General features: G+C 37.2%; 1 protein-coding gene across 1 annotated transcript; it reads right to left on the bottom strand.

Moving 5' to 3' along the window:
- Positions 1–5,255: 5,255 nt before the first annotated feature.
- Positions 5,256–8,016, bottom strand: LOC115929080. Its single transcript, XM_030997234.1, has 3 exons — positions 8,010–8,016; positions 7,098–7,205; positions 5,256–6,371 (listed from the first exon to the last, which is right to left on the bottom strand). Exons 1-3 carry the CDS (start codon positions 8,014–8,016, stop codon positions 5,413–5,415), a joined length of 1,074 nt encoding a protein of 357 aa, XP_030853094.1. The 3' UTR covers positions 5,256–5,412.
- Between the last annotated feature and the right edge of the window lie 12,557 nt (positions 8,017–20,573).

The raw sequence follows: 20,573 nt of genomic DNA, 5'->3' as shown, positions 1-20,573 counted from the left end.
AAAAAGGACCGGTAGAAAAATAAAGCTAAATTGACTCGAGTACCGGCCGTTCTCTTGCTTGGGTATAGTGATGAGGACCACGACTGCAGATGTAAATGGTGTTGATATCAACTCAAGCTCAAGGAAATTCTTATTACAAACAAAATTTATGATACTCTCTTCATGGTGATTACAATCTTTACTTCATTCGAGTCCCTTGATTAAGGTGTGGTGACCAAACATGTTCAAACTTCAGTAATTTTTCCTTTTAGAACACCCTACTTGACACAAAAGCCTAATTACTTTAATGGTCACCTGGGTCTGGTAGACCTACTCCGAGGACAAAGTAGCCCCGCGATTAACTATCTGTTTGTACGTAGGTAATGTTGAATGTATATCATTGTGAACTTATGATATTTTCTTATGTATGTTATAATTACTGTTTTGACTGAAATTGATTAATATATCTAATCCAGAAGGATATGCACTCATGAACGTAAAGCATTCCTTCTGGACGTGGAGGTATGTCAGGCAAGGCCCTTATGGGCATTTATATAACCGACATTCGTCCACTTACATAAAACCAAGGATTTCTAAGAGATGGAGTCATATTGCTCATTCCCTTGGTACCATCTTCGATGCCGCCAGGCACTGGGCGTCAATCCCGGGGCGGGGGGGGGGGGGGGAGGGGACACAGGGGGACACGTCCGCCCATGATTTTTTTCCTAGGGAGGGGGGGGGGGGGAGAGGACATCATGTCCCCTATCTTTTGTCAGAAAAAAGAGGGACCACCAGTGAGCAACGGTTTTGGTATACAAAACGAATTGGGCAAAAACCACCTCTCCTTAAAAAATCCTAGATACGCCCTTGCAAGTATAACAGATTCAAATCATCTTAAATTACTATTACCAAATCAGAACCAAGCATTTATCTAGCTCACTAAAGAAGTCGATCTAGATTCTGTTTGCCAACACCTAAAGGAATAATAACTAGTACAAACCATTGTGAATTTTACTCTAAAACACAAAACTGAAGACGATTCAATATAACCGCAAATTTATAATTATCAATATACTATTTAACAAATATTTTGCCACATATGATTATCCAGAGTTAACCTCAACAACACATTATAAAACTGTCACTACTATATATTACAAGTAACATAACAGATAACATAGTAACATTCAAATCGTCTCAAATTGCTATTACTAAATCAGAATCAAGTATTTGCATAACTAACTAAAGAAGTCGACCTACTGATTACATATGCCACGCGGCTTACAGAATGCATTTTAATTCAGCACAACTCATCATTCAGAACAATATCAAAGTTATAAACTAACATCAGAGTACATCTACAAAAATATAAATTATCTCAATAATTTTCAAACTTGACAGAAGGATAAACTTCTTACCTAATGTAACCCCAAGGCCTGCCGAGGCGACCTCTCTAGATCTGCCTGCCTCTTGAATGGGGGTGGAGTTTAGGAGTGAATCTGGCTAATAGTTCTGCCCCCTTATATAACAGTTACACTCTCTAATGGAAGATGCTGACAAGTTCACTTGATTCAATACTTTCATTAAAAATATACAAAGGAAAACAAACATATAAAAGTGACCAAGTGACCAGTATGTACGTCATAAACTTTCTCATAGCTGTGAAATGTCATGTTTAGGTTTAAGTGACAAGTGCGTCATAGCTTTTAATCAGAATATGGGTGAATCAAACATTATATAAACTTCTTTGTTTCTTTTAGTTCACTTCCTGTTGAGATATTGATTAGTTATTGATGAAAATAGAAAGATATTGAATAAAACAGTACAATTTTGACCTATTACACACATAACAAAATAAACGAATATACAATTGTTCAAGCTGACTATAATCTAATCGACATGATTTCCAAATTGAATAAACCACAAGGTTTCTATTTACATTCAGCAAATAGAACAATAGGGTACTATTCTAATCATTAAACATAAACCTACAACCGTAAAGTAAAGGTCACAATCATTTTGATTTTATCGGGCTGGTTATAATAATATCCATTGATAGAGGGCAGTAACTACACTTTGCTCCGTTTTTGTTGATGATTACACCGTTATTCATTTGATACTGTTTGTTTTATGAACAAATATCAGACTTTGGCGGATTCAATGGGCACGGGGTATTGCTCTCGAAAAAAAAATAGAATCTTGCATGCATTCTTTATTAAAATACACATAAAATTACGAGAAAAGAAGAGTATATATTGTGCCCCAGGTGACATCGATTGGTTGCCCCCCAAAATACGCAAGAATAATATGTGGTAGCCCTTTTCGGAGGGGAGGGGGGCTATGCTGACTAGGCCACTTGGGCCAGAGAATTCTAGACGCGCCTCTGTCGGTAACCACATTATTATAAAAAGTATGCATTTGATGAAACCTAAAACAGGATTCTGAGAAACTCTCCCCACAATGTATAGCTATCTTACATTTCGGTTATAAATTTGGATGTCACGTTTTAGGTGTAGAGTATTTTTTTTTAATAACAATAATGAATATGAATCTTGCATAGCTTAATCATAACGAGTTCTGACAAATCCCCTACTGTGCAAAACCTTTTAATAAGAACCGGTTTTTCTTGAAAGAGTCGTAGTTTCGATACTGAGAATGTACAATTAGCTAATTAATTTATCGATAAAAACATAATCTGGTATGAAATTCCGTCCATTGGCGTCCATTTAGACTATATAATATTATAATAAGTCAGTGTTTTGCATCTGGCACTCTGGTTTGTAATACAGCTTACAATTCTTGAACGGTGTAGCATGCTTGTCAGCCCAAGAAACAAATCCAGACATCCTAGGAAGCAATACTTTGATCAAAGACACCACGTCACCTTCAGCACTATGAGAATTTGGTGGTTCCGTACCAAAATGTTCTCTTGAAGATGTTCACAAGAGTGTAAGAGACTTTTAGTTGCTTAGAATGGCCTGCAGTGTGGCACGGCTCCGAGTTTGCCTTTGTAGAGATGTGGAGGGGACGACGGGTGGCTGGTAAGTTCCATTGGTTTGTGACATTGGTAGCAGAGTGGCGATTGGGAGATTTGGGAGTTTTCTCTTTGAGCTGGGTGGTATATGCATGGTTTAAGGGTTGGTTTAATTGTGATAGAAAGGGGTACGAGGTTAAGAGGTTTGCGGATGCACCGTACCTTCCGAGCATGGTTCCAGTAGACACCGACTCCTGGACAGTGGCACCACTAACAGTCGTTGATGGGTAAGATCCGACGTCACTGGATTTGTAAGATGATATCTGGAAATCAGCAGATTGATTTGTGTCAATCCTAGGTAGTAAGCCTTCACCTATGTGAACACCATGGTAATAGTCACCCGACCCTCTCTTCTGGGATTGTTGAAATGCCATTCCGGGTGAGTTGTCACAATCTGGCGACTTTCGCTTCAGTGATAACAATGTAGATTCTTGCTTGATGTTCTTCTCCAATCTCTTCTTCCTCTCTCCCTGCTTCTTGGTCGTAAATCCAGCCCTGAATCCGCTCAAGGAGTACGTCCACGCAATAAAGGTCTGCAAGTTGATCCCCTGTAGTCAGTTGCGACAGTTCTGACCTCAATATCTGAAAGTCGAATCCCATTCCATGGTGTGCAACCAAACATACCGGTGCCTCTTGTCGACTCAAGAATATTTTGAGCATGGAGATCACATCTTCATCAAACGGCAACTTTTTGTTCTTGTCGAGATTGTGCTTATCCAACTTGGTGAGATCAGCAGAAGTTGCACTTGTGTATTTTCTTGGGTGCACGCATAACGTCAGTTTATCAATAATTCTTGGTAACGACACCTTAGACAGATCAAATGTAGAGTCCTCTTTCCTTGCACAGTTCAATGCTGTATGTACGTCTGAGCTGAGAAGTCATGTACGGTTGATAGCAATCAAACTCAGTTCAATGATTTTGGGGACATCTTTACGGTACAAGTGACTCGTCTCAAAATCTAGAAAGACAAAGCTTTTAACGGAGAATCCTGATGCATTATCCAAGGCTAATGATGATGAAGCGAAGTCCTTTAAACATTCCATGATTTTCTTCCGAAAGAAAAGAGACGGAACAGAGTAAAACAAAATATCTTTGCTTTGTAGTTACGCAGTAAAACAATATTGAATATTGTGAATTTCACAATATCCCGCTCTTTTAAAGGAAACGATTGGCCACATTGCGCACGCATCATGAAGCTGGCACGCACGTGCACGGAGCAGGATTAATTTACTGCATATATTTTTAAGCCTGGGAAATACCAGCAGGAAAAAAAAAGTAGAAAATAAAGGTAATTTGACTCGAGTACCGGCCGTTCTCTTGATGAGGACCACGACTGCAGATGTCAATGGGGGACATCATATCAAAGTCCCCCCATGTTTTGTCAGAAAAGAAGAGGGACCACCAGGGAGCAACGACTTTGTATACAAAATCTCACGAATTGGTCAACAAATAACAACAAACAAACAAACAAATTAGTCCCTCTAATTCACTGGCTGGCTAATTTGCTGCTAGATATTTCCTGACGAATTGGGGAGAAAAAAATTGTGCTCTTATCCCCCCATCCCCCCCGCTTATTCACAGGCTTATTCGCCGCTAAATATTTCCTGACGAATTGGGGGAAACAACTGTGCTCTTATCCCCCCCCCCCCCCCCCCGCTTATTTACAGGCTTATTCGCCGCTAAATATTTCATGACGAATTGGGCAAAAAACAGGCTTAAAAAAAACAACCTAGATACGCCTTTGCAAGTAACATAACAGATTCAAATCAACTCAAATTACTATTACCAAATCAGAATCAAGCAATTATCTAACTCACTAAAGAAGTCGACCTAAATTTTGTTTGCCAACACCTAAAGGAATAATAATTAGTACAAATCATTGTGAATTTTACTCTAAAACACAAAACTGAAGACGATTCAATATAACCGCAAACTATTAATTATCAATATATTTTCTTAACAAATATTTCGATAAACATGATAATCACAAGTTAACCTCAACACCACCTTATAAAGCTATAACTACTAAATATTACATGTACAAATAACAAAGTAACATTCAAATCATCTTAAATCAGAATCAAGTATTTACGTAACTCACTAAAGAAGTCGACCTACTGATTACTAGAAGCATGCATTTAGGTTATACATTTAGATGTCACGTTTTAGGTGTATAGTATTTTTTTAATAACAACAATGGATATGAATCTTACATAGCTTAATCATAACGAGTTCTGGCAAACCCCCTACTGTGCAAAACCTTTTAATAAGAACCGGTTTTTCTTGAAAGAGTCGTAGTTTCGATACTGAGAATGTACAATTAGCTAATTAATTTATCGATAAAAACATAATCTGGTATGAAATTCCGTCCATTGGCGTCCATTTAGACTATATAATATTATGATAAGTCAGTGTTTTGCATCTGGCACTCTGGGTTGTAATACAGCTTACAATTCTTGAACGGTGTAGCATGCTTGTCAGCCCAAGAAACAAATTCAGACATCCTAGGAAGCAATACTTTGATCAAAGACATCACGTCACCTTCAGCAGAATGAGAATGTGGTGGATCCGTACCAAATGTCCTCTTGAAGATGTTCACAAGAGAGTAAGAGATTCTTTGGGGCTTTGAATGGCCTTTAGTGTGGCACGGCTCCGAATGTGATTTCTTGAGTTGTGGAGGGGACGACGGCGGGCTGGCGACTTTCCACTTGACTTCGTGAGTTGTGACATCGGCAGAAGAGTGGCGATGGCGAGATTTGGGAGTTTTCTCTTTGAGCTGGTCGGTATATGGGTTTAAGGGTTGTTTTGATGGTGATAGGAGGGGGTACGGGGTTAAGAGGTTGTCGGATGCATGACTGCAACTTCTGGGCATGGTCCTAGGAGAATCATGGACAGTGGCACCACTAACACTCGATGAAGGGTAAGATCCTAAGTCACCCGACCCTCTCTTCGGTGACTTCTGAAATGCCATTCCTGTTGAGTTATCACAATCTGGCAACTTTCGCTCCAGTGACAAGTCTGGTTCTGGACTAGGCATCCATGTAGGCTCCTGCTTGTTCTTCCCCTCTCTTTGCTTCCTCTCCCCCTGCTTCTCGGTCGTAAATCCAGCCCTGAATCCGCTCAAGGAGTCCACGCAATAAAGGTCTGCAGGTAGATCACCTGTAGTAAGTTGCGACAGTTCTGACCTCAATATCGCGAAGTCAAATCTCAATCCGTTGTGTGCAACCATACAGACCGGTGCCTGTTGTCGACTCAAGAACAGGTTGAGCATGCAGATCACATCTTCATCAAACGGCAACTTCTTGTTCTTGTCGAGATTGCGCTTATCCAACTTGGTGATACGAGCAGACTGTGGACTTGTCAGAAGCGGATCTAGAGGGGGGGTTGGGGGGGTTGCAACCCCCCCAAAAAAAAATCCGGGGACCATTTTTTTAAATCTTATCTTTTTTTTTAAACTTGTAATTTTATTTTATTCTATTTCTATGTATTTATTTCATTTATTATTATTATTATTATTATTATTATTATTATTATTATTATTATTATTATTATTTCTTTTTTTTTGGGGGGGGGGGGGGGGAGGGGGGGGGGGTTGGGCGAACAAATGTCACAGAGTCCCTTGCCCCCCCCCCCCCCATCAGCTTTTTTGAGGACACGGGCCACCGCCGAAGTGACAAGCTAGGCCAGCGTTGCCGATTCTCATCCCCAAAATCCCCACATTAAAAAAAAAAAAAAAAAAAAAGGAAAAAAAAAAAAAAAAAAAAAGAAAAAAAGAAAGAAAAAAGAACGCACGCTGGAGAGAAACCCTTTCAAGTGCAAATATTGTGAGAAGATATTCAACTCATGATAACTCTGGATATAACTGTGTATTTAACTGTTACTTGATTTAAAAAGACGTTATCATGCACTGCTTTTTATGGTCTCCATTGTGTTAATAGATGCCAGGAAAACATCACTTACGGGGTTCAAATAAACACCCCAAAAAAATCGGCTCGCCGCTTCGCGGCTCGTGCGTGGACGATGCTCCGCATCGTCATTATTGGTCAACCCCCCCCTGAGCAAAAAGCTAGATCCGCCCCTGACTTGTGTACTTTCTTGGGTCCACGCATAGCGTCAGCTTATCAATAATTCTTGGTAACGACACCTTGGAGAGATCGAATGTAAAGTTCTTTTTTCTTGCACAGTTCAATGCTGTATGTACGCACTATGAACTGGCCGGCCAAAATGACTTAAAATGATCTTGCCAAGGTCTTCAATTCCAGCGAAATTTTCTTGAAACAGTCTACATTTTGTCGCGGACAAACTGACTTATTCTTATCTTATGGCATTTTTTACAGAAGATAATTTTAAGAGTAATGTTCGACTGTTCGTACACTACATGGGCCTATGACGAAGGTCGTGTTAGTCTGACAGTTTTATTACGGTCATAATTCGAGGCAACACGACGAGAAACTATCTTAATTTTGACTCTCGGTGGAATGCAGTGGTTTAGAAGACCCGACCACTGACTAGATTATGTTTTCATACCCGTTGCACTATATATTGATTTTCCTTTCTCTCTTTCTAACGAATAGTTATACCAAAAACTCGAAATCATCAATATCAAATGTACTAAGTACTAATAAAAGATATTAATTAAGCTTGCTTCCATATTAAGGTTGTTTATAAATATTGTAGTGCATGCATCTACGTGATGTTTCTATTAAGGGTCTGGGCAAACAACTATGCCTCGAAACCACGAATTCCTTCTAATGGACAGACAAGGTCACGCGCTGGCTGAGAGGTGAATATTACCAAATTATGATTGTTTGTATGACTTTTGTAAAAGAAATTGCTAATCTTGCTTGAAATATGATTAAAATGGAAAATTTAAGGTGAAAACAAACTTCGAACGAAAGGAATCGACCAACGTCAAGTCAGTTTTCTGCATGGGGAAGATAGTCTCATGTCAAGACGTCGATTACTATGACCTAAGCAAAATGAGTACAACCTTACCAAACATTGTCATTTACTTGCGTTGTACAGAATAAAACAAGCCAACCACCTTACAGTAATTATACGAATGCATTCATTTCAAATGTTATAAAGTATTTTCAGTCATACACTAATACCATAACGTTGGAATAATTTCGTTACACTGACCAAGGTTGAAGAAATTGAAGAAGAAAAAAAAGTTTGTAAAGATTATTGTGGTTTGATTGTCATTATGAGGAAATTGATCATCAAAGTGTTGAGAAAATAATAAGTGTTATCAAAGACTTTATGAACAACAGCGTATATCGCATGCTCATTATTTACAAACCGAAAATAATAAACGAGAAGCTCAAAAGAAAAGAAAATGTAATAAATGCATAAGGAAATATAGAAAAAGAAGATGAATCAAATGACAAGGCAATACAACAGAAAGAATAGAAAGAGAAAGAAAGAAATATATTAGGAAAGAGAGTAGATGAAAGAAGAGAAAACTCAGAAATACATCAGAAAAGACATATAGAGAAAGAACGGACGAAACAAAGAAATAATACAATTATGGAAAGAGAGGTAGAGAAATAAGAAAAACATTGAAAATATATAAGGAAAGAAAGAAACAGAAAAGCAAATATATACATATGGAGAAATAGAAGATGAAGGCAGTAAAAAGAAAGAAATCCATTAATGGTCACACAAAAAGTGAAATAACGGGAAAACATTTTGTCGAGTATTGTTTGCTGAAGTACGTCGCTAATGTGTATGTGTAAAATGTGATTATGCAGTGCGTGTGGTTGTAAATTTGAACTTTTCTATCCGTGTCTGACCATAGACGTACCACCAACGTTGGTGGTACGTCTATGGTCTGTGACTGACACATCTCATTTCTTATCCCTCGGTTATTTTCCAGTAAATTTTCTGTCATTCCAAAAAAAATTACACCGGTATAGTTGTTAATTGATTGTGTATGTTTATTTTGGAGATCTAGATATAATAATTATATAGAATAGAATATATAATACCTGCCTTCTCGGCCCGATGATACATCTACTAAACTGACACTGAAATGAATACAAAGCAATAAGTTTGTTTACCACAATTGAAATGAACCTTCCTATGAAATAATGTTTCAGATATTCCAAGAAAGAAGAACGATCGCACCGATACAATTTCGTTAAATATTTACTAAAAAATAGAATGGAAAAAATGGAAAATAAATCCAGTATTCAAGTTAAATAAAGACATGATTCCTCCTTTTCCCATCCCCTATACTTTGTATAAGTGGGAATGGTCTTATTAAATATGGTGCCAAAAAATCCATCAAAGAACAACAAGTTACGTTGGTTAAATTTCCTTATAACGGTACTTTCAACAACAACAAAACAATTGAAGAAACAAATTAATCACTCAAAATAAAAACCTGGTTCTCCCATCTCCTATTTACTATTTTTGGCATTTTCGTAATACCAGTTATTCTAAGTTAAATCAAATTTGTTATTTTTTTTATCAAATTCTGGAATAAAGGTACAGTTTGTGATGGAAATAAATTCAACAATATAAAGGGGAATTCACTTAACTTTTCATGTTATTACCAAAGAAGACAAAAAGCCAGTCAGTCACTCAATAGTGTCTGACAGTGAAGTCTAGCAAGTAAACGGATTTCCTTGCATAATTTGAATATGAGGACACTGCTAACGTTTAAATTTCACAGATAGGACATACATGACATTTTCATAATTCCTGCAAAGTTCCACAGCATTTGAGGTTGGCTGCAAAAGGGACATAGTACCTTTAAACTTGAAGCATTTCGGGAATACTAAATTAGAGTTTTGACTTATGATAATAGTCGATCGCCCTTCCAACTGCAATATATACGAATGAGTGAAAATGTAACCCTCGTGTGTTCCACAATTCACAGCATAAACATGTTTGTAATTCCATTATTGCAGACCATGCTCGAGAAATTTATTTTTGCAGTGATTGCCATGAAAAAGGCTCACCAAAGGATAATCTGATTATATTGCAAAATAGAATTGGCTAGACGGCCAGTTGGCAACCACTCAAAATATACTATTACAGTTAGAGTAACATAACGCAACAACGTCACTTCAAAGAGATAACACGAATGGTATTATTATGAGTACAGTGATCTGGTGAAAGAGACATATATCTAATGACATATACACAAATACATATTGTCTCCTAGTCTGGTTGATGCAGGGGTGTATATATACAAAACAGCATTGGCGATAAATACTTTGCTTGAGACTATCGCAATATATTCTGTGTCTATGGAAAGGGAGAACTTTTTTACCTGCACAGCTGATGACACTCGAGTGATGATGTACGTGGTTCATCTCATGTTTCTCAGCATCAATCCACCATTTAATATCATTTCAGGAATGGATACCAGGAATACTGTAGCACCAAATATGCATCCAACATAAAGGACTGATAAGCCAGTCATTGAAATCGGTAGTCATATTCCACATGATTATTTCCTTTTGGCAATATTATGGGCTAAATTAAAGCACAATGATGGGAAGATACGGCGCGCCAAGTCTGATAAAACCCCGCGAAACGTTTGAAACAGAGTCCTTCCGGTAACATGGGCAAGGGAATGAAACACGCCTTGAAATATCTAGTCTGTGAGGCACAGTCTCTGATCTGAAACTGTTAACAGATATACATGTACATGTACATGTATTATGTTTGGAACAAGCGTCTATTAAAGTGCCTGAGCAGCTACCTTATGCACACCTATGTCGTTTTCGATCATGAAAAATAAAAATACTATCACCAACAATGTTATCAATATCATACTTTTGTTTCCTTCTGATGAACTCTAGACTAATGGGAATAACATAGATTTCTGCCACAAAAGGGAAATGATTACCAAAGTTTAAAAATTATAAAATAAAAGATGTGATTTAGTAACTGAACCCGTGTCTGTCAGCCGAATTAACGGATTTGAATCAAATTGACCTATTACAAACAGTTATGTTGATTATCTATTTAATACGTGATTTAATTTGAGAAACATAAATCATAATTCTTACATAAACATTGCTTTCGCTGAAATACATGCAGAATTGCAAGTACATAATTAAAGGATTAAAATGATTTGGTAGAAATGTCTCAGAATGTCCTTATTAATTTTACTTCGAAACCAAATTTAAATTCGCATAATCGTACTCTGAACAAAGTCAACTCATGCTGTATTTTGTATTTTATGATTATATCACAGAACAAAATATAAACAAAGAAACAATTACTTCAGTATTGCCTCCAATATGCTCACAATTGATATTGAGTTGTTCAATGAATAATTTGCAGAGTGTGTGGGCATTTCCAAGCAGTGCACATACAATGTTCAGACGTTCAGACACATGCCATGTCCATCGGGGGTCAAGGGTTTGACCCTTGCCACATTCCTGTTCTGACCACACTTTAGGAATGTGGCAGCTAGGGGTCAATTCCTTGTCTTCCAATGGACATGGCATATTATGTATCATAGGAGTACATTAAGTAGGTACACCGTACACTAATGTATAAACATGAACCTACTATGGTATGAGCGTGTATTCTCATTGCAAGGCTATAATCGCATCGCTTGATATGGGGCTAATATATAAAATGGAGAAGATGCTTACAATGTATATTCATTTCATTAGTATTATCAGCTACTGGAGATCTTAAAATGAAATCGTTGTTCAATTGTCAATTGACAGAAGGCCCCTGATGTTTCAAACATTGCACAACCAAACATCAACTCGGAGTCTTAGAAAAGACACCTCTAAAATGCTAATTCAACACCGGCATGGAAATTGGAATTCAACTGGCTTCCATTTACTGCATTGTTTTCACACCAAAAATGAGTGTTGAAGACTAGCACGAACAAGGAAATTATAGAAAGTGATGGAATTTGGAATAAAATCATTGTAATTCTGTATCGCTGTTGTTCAAACATCTGTCCAGTGTCGTTTATAATTATAGATACCGAGGTAGTTACCCTGCTATATATATATATTTTTGCAAAAACAAAGCAGAGAATCATCCATTACAACACAATTGTCTCCTGGCACAAGTGGTGTAGGTATAAGAGCATGGGTGGCCAGGCCTCCACGTCCAGTGATAACAACAACAATGAAAAGATAGACACGAAAGAGAGAGAAAACGCAATAAACAAAATACATTTTCTGAAAAGAGAGATAAAGAGAGATAACAATTAACATTTTACCATCTTACATCCCGATCGAGTGATTATACCACTTGATTACGTCACGTGTCTAAATATGACATCCATTTAAAAATTAAACGAATGATGACTCATTAATAAATTTAGTCTTGATATACATTGTCGAATGAAATGGCATCAAAGAATTCCATTTTGGGGGTAAAACCAGAGGTTAGAATAAATATACCATTATGTCTGCAACATATTATGCCACTAAATTCTAACTGAAATATAGTGCAATCACCGGAGGTGTAGAAAACATAGTTGGGCTAGGATTGCGCCTGTTCTTTTTTTTTTACCGTACACATAGATTAGATCTTCCACATCACTGTACATATCTGCACAACTTCATGTAAAGAACAGAGCTGGATAAGAAAGAGCATGGACGGAAAGAGCATGAAATCAAAAGAAGTATTGTAAAATAAGTTGAGAGAGAGAGAGAGAGAGAGAGAGAGGGAGAGGGAGCTCACCACAAATCCCATTATATCCCAAGTGAACGATAAAATTGGTCAAATGTCCTTCTACATTCCATTCCTAAAGTTTCAGTGCCCAACGCTAGTTTCAATCAGACTTATTTTTGGAGACTGAACAGGACTTCAATATCCTACTGTATTTATGTTAAGATTATAGCATTTATTCTGATAAACGAACTAGAATGGAATTAAAGTTATGCTTCTGATATTTGGGAGTCATTAATATTCGTCTCTGGTGATACTTTCAGTTAAAGGGGGAAGTCCACCCTGATATAAAGTTGGTTTTGATAGAAACAGTTTAATTTTTTTATTAGAATGCTTCCACAAATCATTCACGAATCGAGTAAATATTAAGATCAATGTTTATAAGCTTGAATATGGAAACCCCCCAATCAAAATATCTTAGTGAGGTGAATTTTTCCAGTTTTCACGAATGATACGTACAAACCATTTTTTACCATTCTACTTCCCTCACAACCAATACTAGTACTAGTAGTAAAAATGCTACATGAACTAGTTTACTGGGTGTCAGTGCTTGTTCTACCATTGTAGTGCTAATAACAATTAAACAATTATTATGATGATAACACTACAGTATTAATGACAAGAATGATAATACTACTACTGCTACTACTACTACTACTACTACAACAACTAATAATAATAGTGATGATAATATCAATCATAATACTAATAATTAAAAAAATAATGATAATAATAATATTGATAATAAAATTATAATATAAATAATAAAAATAATTAGGTCAATGTGCCTACTGGTACTCTAGTAACACTATTACTTTTATTACAAATACTATGTATGTTATTTTAGGTAGTGTAGTTGTAGTTTCACTTTGACCATTCATTTTTGTAATACTCTCTAATTGACAAAGTCCAGGAATTTTGTAGTTCCTCACCAATGTATTACCAAAATAATTACGTATAGTCACAAAATGACCCTTTACACGTTAGTGAAAGATGTTCTTGTTTGCTAGCCTGCAATCCCAGTCTGTGCAGCCACGCAGAGCCTCTGATACATAATATACGTGACTGTCATATATTACTCGGACATATGCATTCATCACTGTCTGTGAAATGTTCTGTTTGTTTTTGTTTTTGTTTTCCTTGGGTGTATTTGATATGTGCTACATCATGTATACTTTAACTTTAATAACCATTGGTCTCAAATAGTCCTCTATTAGTACATAACATACTGTTTCTAAGCGCACAAAATAACATCAAGCAGGTATACTATAAGAGGGGGAGGGGAGGGGGTGGGGGAGGAAGCAAATGGAACATCCCTAAAGTTCCTCCAATTGCTAAAATGATATGTTCTAAGAAGGTTTGTTAGTGATTGTACAAAGCTCTCTATAAACGTAGAAAGGAAGTATATTACAAAGCGTTGAAGAACATGTGGCAAGGCAAAAAGGCATGGTCGCCATATCAATCATTTCCTTGCACGGGGTCCGGTAGATACATAGATAAATCGGAGATGCGATACGTGTCCTTTTATGCTACTACTACTACTACTGTTTTGTGTTACAACTTCCGATACGTTACTACTACCACTACTACTACTACTACTACTACTACTACTACTACTATACTACTACTACTACACATACTACTACTATAACTAGTAAGTCAATACAGCTGCTGCTTCTTCTTATCAGCAGTATAAATAATTTTGTATATTGCTTTGTTCAAGTACATTTTATCCATTTCTACAACACAAATCTTGTAATATACATGTCCGAATCATCAACGACCAATTTATCGAAATTGTTAATTGTTCATTTGGTAAATAACATGTAAGCGGGATATTTACAGCGGTGCATTCGGTTAAGGATCTGAGAGGGTCCCCCTCACCCCGCTGTCAAAATCAAAGTACCCATAAACCTTCACTAGTACACAAATTTCCCCTCCCCCCCCCCCTCCTTTTGTTTTCTCTGGTCAAATTTTGTTTTAAATAATTTCCCCATCAAAGCAATAATTACAAATTATACTTCTTTTGGTGTGTATCAGTACAAGCTTAGAAAAAGATGGGTAGATTGCTGACAAAAGCTCTTCTTCTTTTTGTGATACGAAAGACGCAGACATTATATCAAGCTAAGAATCGCAAACTTCAAATCTGATGAAAAACTATATAAATGTGAATAATTTCATGAAATTGTTTAGTCTATAAAGCGTGTATTTGTATTTATAACTAAATAATATTGTAGTTGTCTTCGGTATCAGATGAACGTACATTAAACAATATTGACATTTTTAATTTCGCGATATTTTTACTCCAAATTCCCTTTTTAAAGCCATAAATTAATAAAGAACTACATATTTACGGTAAAAAGTATGTGAAGTTCATATTATCTGTTTTGTCAATAATTTGTTTTAATATCTTCAAGATAATATAAATGCACAAAAATGTAACGTTTATAGCAGGTCAAAGGTAAAACAATTTTGTGTCCCTTCCGTTACGCTGTTGTAGGTACTTGTATTTGTTTTTTTCATTTGTATATATAAAAATGACGTAAAATACAATTTTGCAGACTTCATGCTTTTTTAGGTCTTGTTCTGCAACGTACATGTACTTTTTGGAATTTGAAATTACATCGTTTTATATTTCCAAAGCTTTGATCGAAGATCGAAGATTAAACTTCTCTTGCACAAAACTTTAATTATCATGATAAGTGACCATTTCACCGCTAAAGCACACCAGAGAAAGATGCTTTAAAATGTTTTTGTTTACTAATGTATTATGTCATTATTTCAATGCCTGCACACTTTGCTTGTACCCGTCTGTCACGCTCAGTTTTTCGCCCCTATCCAGATGGACGGTGTTAGTGCCAGGCGCACAGCTAGGGGGGGGGGGGGGGGGGTCGCCCCCCAAAAAAAAGAAAAAAAAAGAAAAGAAAACACAGAGAGAGAGAGAGAGAGAGAGAAAAGAGAAAAACGTAAGAGGACGAATAAATATGCATCATAATCATTTATTAGAAAATGTAATTGTGAAACGAGCTTTGAATTCTATAGCCACCAGCCCAGCCCAGCGCAAACAAAAATTCGAAATTTTGTATCACCCCCGTGCTGCACCCCCTGGACCCCGACAAAGAGACATGATAAAGACTGTGTTAAAAATATTATAAAAGAAACAACATTATATATGCATCATACTCATTTATTAGAAAATGTAATTGTGAAACGAGCTTTGAATTCTATAGCCAGCAGCCCAGCCCAGCGCAAACAAAAATTCGAAATTTTGTATCACCCCCGTGCTGCACCCCCTGGACCCCACCAAGGGCCCTAAGGCGGGCCTCTGAATGCTCATCCGACCGTTAAATTCCTAAATCCCCTAGCTTCCTGGAGCTCTGTCCCCTGGACCCTATTAGGGGCCCTGGACCCCACGCCAATTTACGCTTCACTCTACCTGGTCGTAAATACTTTAGCCCCTTCCTCTCCCACTTTGAAAAAAACGTTCCGCGGGGCCTACAGGCATGCAACATGTAAGAGTCGGATGGTGATGCAAATTTTTGTTCTGCCCCCCCCCCAAAAAAAAAGTTTTTACTCATTACGCCACTGCATAACAATGAATCAAACATTATTTTTGAACATTCAGAAAAGGATTAAAAGTAGATGACGGTACAACGAATCGTCTTCAGTTTATAGTTTAATGAAACTTCAAAGCTTCAGCATTCGCACAGGAGCTAGGGCGCTTCGCGCACTCTGTAAGTGATTCGAAACTCTAAAATAAAATCCTAGCTATGCGCTTGTTCAGGGCCCATGAAAGCACTGACAAATAATACCCGCATAGTTACAAAAGAAAAAAAAATCAAAGATGAGCCCTTAAGGAGAGTGAATCAAAAGTATCACAATGCACTCCATTTCGGGGAGCCCTGCCCCAATACATTATATCATAGGTTTTCAAAACATATAATTTTAATTTTTGCACTTTAGGGGAAAACTTTCCGCAAAATAAACTATAAAAAAAATTTAAAAAAATAAAGAGTAAATCCATAAATATGTGAGGATTGGGTGTCCATTCTGTCACGCTTGAGTTACCTAAACAAATAAATTGAATATAAGATGGAGCATATAAGACACGTTGACTTTAAAAACTAAATTAAAACAAAATATGTGGTCCTTTGACAGAATAATACATAGTTAGAAGAGTAAATTGATGATAGAGGGCGTAGAAAAAATTAAATGAATCAATTAAAAAAAATATAAAAACAATGTTTAATTTTATGAAAAAGTTACAGTAATGTTATAATACTTATTAGGATTCAGATCATTAAATTTCAGCACGATAGGATTAGGGCTTATCAATTAACAGTAGTTTGTTATAAACGCATCAAAAGACTCTCTATCAAGAAAGGTTTGCAAGACAAACTCATTTTCAAGGCGATGGTAAACTTTTTGATACGGCATTTGTTGAAGTATTCCCACAGTGGCTTTTCAATTGATGTCCGAATGATGTAAATAACAAATTTCTTTATATCATGGGAAAGCAAATTTGGAATGAAAAACATTTAATTATAATCTTAATGTTACCAGCAGGGTCAATACCAAACATGCGTTGCGTTCTCCCCCAAACTCCTGGGGACCGCTCACAGGATCCTAAAGAGATCCAGCATTGGGCCTACACAAGGCCTGACACATTTTAGAATGACTTTGATATTTTTGAGTGAAATTTAATATATATGCTTTATATATATATCACAGATAGAAATAGACTGAACAATATTAGTGAGAGCAATAAAAAGCGAATTTGACTTTGTATAAGTACAAATTTCGATACGAAAACTGGGTTGCATTCCCTCCCAAACTCCTGGGGACCACTCCATGCACTCAGAGGTACCCCTAGAACTCCAGCTTAGGGCCTACACAAGGCCTGACACATTTTAGAATGACTTTGATATTTTTGAGTGAAATTTAATGTATATGCTTTATATATATATCATAGATAGAAATAGACTGTACAATATTAGTGAGAGCAATAAAAAGCGAATTTGACTTTGTAAAAGTACAAATTTCGATACGAAAAGTGGGTTTCATTCTCCCCCAAACTCCAGGGGACCACTCCATGCACTCAGAGATTCCCCCTAGAAATCCAGCTTAGGGCAACAAGGCCTGAGACATGTTTTTAGAATGACTTTGAAATTTTTGAGTGAAATTTAATGTATATGCTTTATATATATATATCATAGATAGAAATAGACTGTACAATATTAGTGAGAGCAATAAAAAGCGAATTTGACTTTGTAAAAGTACAAATTTCGATACGAAAACTGGGTTGCATTCCCTCCCAAACTCCTGGGGACCACTCCATGCACTCAGAGGTACCCCTAGAAATCCAGCTTAGGGCCTACACAAGGCCTGACACATTTTAGAATGACTTTGATATTTTTGAGTGAAATTTAATGTATATGCTTTATATATATATCATAGATAGAAATAGACTGTACAATATTAGTGAGAGCAATAAAAAGCGAATTTGACTTTGTAAAAGTACAAATTTCGATACGAAAAGTGGGTTTCATTCTCCCCCAAACTCCAGGGGACCACTCCATGCACTCAGAGATTCCCCCTAGAAATCCAGCTTAGGGCCTGTACAAGGCCTGAGACATGTTTTTAGAATGACTTTGAAATTTTTGAGTGAAATTTAATGAATATGCTTTCTATATATATTACAGATAGAAATAGACTGTACAACATTAGTGAGAGCAATAAAAAGCGAATTAGACTTTGTAAAAGTACAGATTTTGATACGAAAAGTGGGTTTCATTCTCCCCCAAACTCCAGGGGACCACTCCATGCACTCAGAGGTACCCCTAGAACTCCAGCTTGCCTACACAAGGCCTGACACATTTTAGAATGACTTTGATATTTTTGAGTGAAATTTAATGTATATGCTTTATATATATATCATAGATAGAAATAGACTGTACAACATTAGTGAGAGCAATAAAAAGCGAATTAGACTTTGTAAAAGTACAGATTTTGATACGAAAAGTGGGTTGCATTCTCCCCCAAACTCCAGGGGACCACTCCATCCACTCAGAGATTCCCCTAGAACTCCAGCTTGCCTACACAAGGCTTGACACATTTTAGAATGACTTTGATATTTTTGAGTGAAATTTAATGTATATGCTTTATATATATATCATAGATAGAAATAGACTGTACAATATTAGTGAGAGCAATAAAAAGCGAATTAGACTTTGTAAAAGTACAGATTTTGATACGAAAACTGGGTTGCATTCTCCCCCAAACTCCATGGGACCACTCCATGCACTCAGAGATTCCCCTAGAAATCCAGCTTAGGGCCTACACAAGGCCTGAGACATGTTTTTAGAATGACTTTGATATTTGTGAGTGAAATTTAATGTATATGCTTTCTATATAAATGGACTGTACAATATTAGTGAGAGCAAAAAAAGCGAATTCGACTTTCAGTAAAAGTACCAAAAATCGAGCAGAAACCTGGGTTGCATTCTTTCCCAAACTCCAGGAGGACCACTCCGGGGTTCTTCTAGAAATCAAGTTTATAGGGCCAACAAGAGGGTCGAAAACATTTCAGAATGACTTTGAAATGTTTCAGTGAAATTGAATGTAGGTATATATGCTTGAACATTGTACAGATAGAAATAGACTAGGTTGCGTTGTCCATGAAACTCACGGGGCAGCTCAGGACAGTGAAGGATCCAGGGGAGGGGGCCCTTCCCTTGGCCCCCAAAATAGGCAATTTTTGTTTGCCCAAAGGGAGGGGGGATGTTAAGTTTTTAAAAAAAGTAGAGCTCAAACCCCCTCCCCCCCCCCCCCTGTTGAGCCACTGAAACAAAATTTGTGCTCGCTACCCCCCCCCCCCCCCCCACGCTCATTTGGCCAATCGGCTGAATATTTTGCCCCTCCCTCGCCGCCGGCTTGATCCGCACCTGGCTCAGGGTTCCTCCCCGCTGGGTGAGGGGGGGGGGGGGGGGGGGGAGGACAGGGTAACTTTGCTAGTCATTTTAAGGACGGCTATTCATAAGGACCGCTATTTATAACGAGGAAAAGGGGGTCACTATTCACGAAGGCATGAGAACCGCTATTCATAATGTGAGATAAGGTTCGTTTTTCATAATGCACATTGAGGGTCATTTCTCATAAGGAACGCTATTCATGATACAAAATCGGGGTCGCTAGTCATAAACATGAAGAAGGGGCACTATTCATAATTTTTAGAGGGGGTAACTACTGTACTCATCATAAAGACCGCTATTCATAATACGAAATTAGGTTTGCTATTCATAATACGTATATAATAAATAGCGACCCTCTTCTAGTATTATGAACAGAGACCCCTATGAATATAAACGACCCCATTTTGTATCATGAATATCGACCCTCTTCTCATATTATTTATAGCTGTCTTTAGGAATAATAACCCTTTTCTCAAATTATGAATAGCGGTCCTTATAGGAATGTCGTCCTTATGAATAGCGAGCGGTCCCTGATTGAGCAGCACCCATGGCGAGTAGCAGCACATCTGGAAAGAGCTCACTTACTCTTGAATTTACTATAATAAAACTGGAACGACCGGGTGTGACGATTTTATTGAAAGTGGTGGATATTTTCCTAGGCGGTTCTCTTCCAACTTGCTAGGTCTACTTTTTTTTTCACTTTTAATTATATTGATTATCTCACATCTCTAGGAACGAAAATAGGCCAAGTCGCAGGGCTGCTTTTTTGGAGAAAAATTACAAAAATATGTTCATTGTTTTTTTGTGATGTACATGTCAATCCATGAAGCCCAAATTAATGATATTGATAAATCTGTGCGACCATCGGCGAGGACTTTGCATGAACAAGTGAATTGATTTCAATTATTTTTGTGGGATTCTGCAT

Source organism: Strongylocentrotus purpuratus, unplaced genomic scaffold, assembly GCF_000002235.5.
Source record: "Strongylocentrotus purpuratus isolate Spur 01 unplaced genomic scaffold, Spur_5.0 spur5_scaffold_4, whole genome shotgun sequence".
In the NCBI taxonomy this organism is placed as follows: Eukaryota; Metazoa; Echinodermata; class Echinoidea; order Camarodonta; family Strongylocentrotidae; genus Strongylocentrotus; species Strongylocentrotus purpuratus.
The sequence above is the reverse complement of the archived record's forward strand: the minus strand, read 5'-3'. Positions and strand labels throughout refer to the sequence as shown.